The 1,355-nt window shown below is 40.7% G+C and overlaps 1 protein-coding gene across 1 annotated transcript; it reads left to right on the top strand.

Annotated features, from left to right (window-relative positions):
- Nucleotides 1–239: 239 nt before the first annotated feature.
- LOC141666022 (putative mitochondrial protein AtMg00310) lies at nt 240–1,061 on the top strand. Its single transcript, XM_074472009.1, has one exon. It carries the CDS (start codon nt 240–242, stop codon nt 1,059–1,061), a length of 822 nt encoding a protein of 273 aa, XP_074328110.1.
- Nucleotides 1,062–1,355: the final 294 nt, after the last annotated feature.

Below are 1,355 nucleotides of genomic sequence, written 5' to 3'. Positions count from 1 at the left end.
TAATTTCATACTTATTATTTGCGGACGACTGCTATCTATTCTTTAAAGCGGTTAGGGCTGAAGCAAATGTAATAAGACGTATTTTGGAGAGATATGCAGGGATATCAGGTCAGGTGATTAATTAAACTAAATCTGCAGTGAGTTTTTCTCCTAACACCAGGACTAGAGATCGAGCTGCGGTATGTGAGCAACTGCAGGTGCAAGAAAGTGCACATCCGGGCAAGTATTAGGGTATGCGAATGCATATTGGTAGACATAAAAATTCAGTGTTTGTATTCTTGGTGGATAGAGTAGAGAAAAAGCTTCAAACTTGGAGCTCACAAAATATATCGAAAGCTGGTAAAGTGACTTTGCTCAAGTCGACAGCCCAATCAATGCCAAATTTTTGGATGAATTTACTGTTAATTCCAGTGGCTGTATGTGAATCAATAGAGAGGAAAATGAATGCATATTGGTGGGGCACTGGCAAAAATCGCAGGGGAATCAAATGGATATCTTGGGATCGCTTGTGTGAAGCCAAAGAAGGAGGTGGTTTAGGCTTCAGAAAGATTCAGGAGTTTAATATAGCCATGCTCTCAAAACAGGCTTGGAGATTACTGAATGATGCTAATCCACTGGTAACACAACTGATGAAATCTCGATATTATGTTGATTCAGAGTTCACTAATGCGAATCTGGGAGCTAATCCCAGTTACATGTGGAGGAGTATATTAGCAGCTCAGGAGATGGTGAAACAAGGGGGAAGAAGGTGGATTGGGGATGGTCAAGATACACGAGTGTGGCAAGTACAGTGGTTACCATGCCGACAAAATGGTTTGATAACAAGTGAGATGCCCCCAGAGTTGGAGCAGATGAGAGTAAACAGCTTAATGCAAACTGACTGTAAAGCTTGGGATGAAGAGCTGGTGCGAGATTTATTTAATGACAGAGACATGGACTTAATCTTGCGAATTCCTTTATCGATTCGGTCTAATTTTGATTCATGGTATTGGGTTCATGATAATGATGGTCACTTTACAGTTCGGAGCTGTTATAGGCAGTTGAGGGGGGAGCGAGAGTAAGAGAATAAGATGTTTTGGAAAAAACTTTGGGGTCTGAAATTGCCTGGTAAGGTAATTAATTTTTTCTGGAGGGTTTGTTGTGGTGTGTTACCTACAGCTAGGGCGTTGCTAGAAAAATGAGTAGATTTGCAAGGGATTTGTTCATGGTGTCACACAAGTAATGAGGATGTGGTACACATTTTATTTGATTGTGTTTTTGCTAAGGAATTTTGGCAGAGTGTGGGGATGCAAGATTTGATCACAGATAGTGGGGGAGTAGCATTTATGCATCTGATACAACATATTTTAGACACA

This window comes from Apium graveolens, chromosome 6 (assembly GCF_009905375.1).
Source record: "Apium graveolens cultivar Ventura chromosome 6, ASM990537v1, whole genome shotgun sequence".
Taxonomy (NCBI): Eukaryota; Viridiplantae; Streptophyta; class Magnoliopsida; order Apiales; family Apiaceae; genus Apium; species Apium graveolens.
The sequence above is the reverse complement of the archived record's forward strand: the minus strand, read 5'-3'. Positions and strand labels throughout refer to the sequence as shown.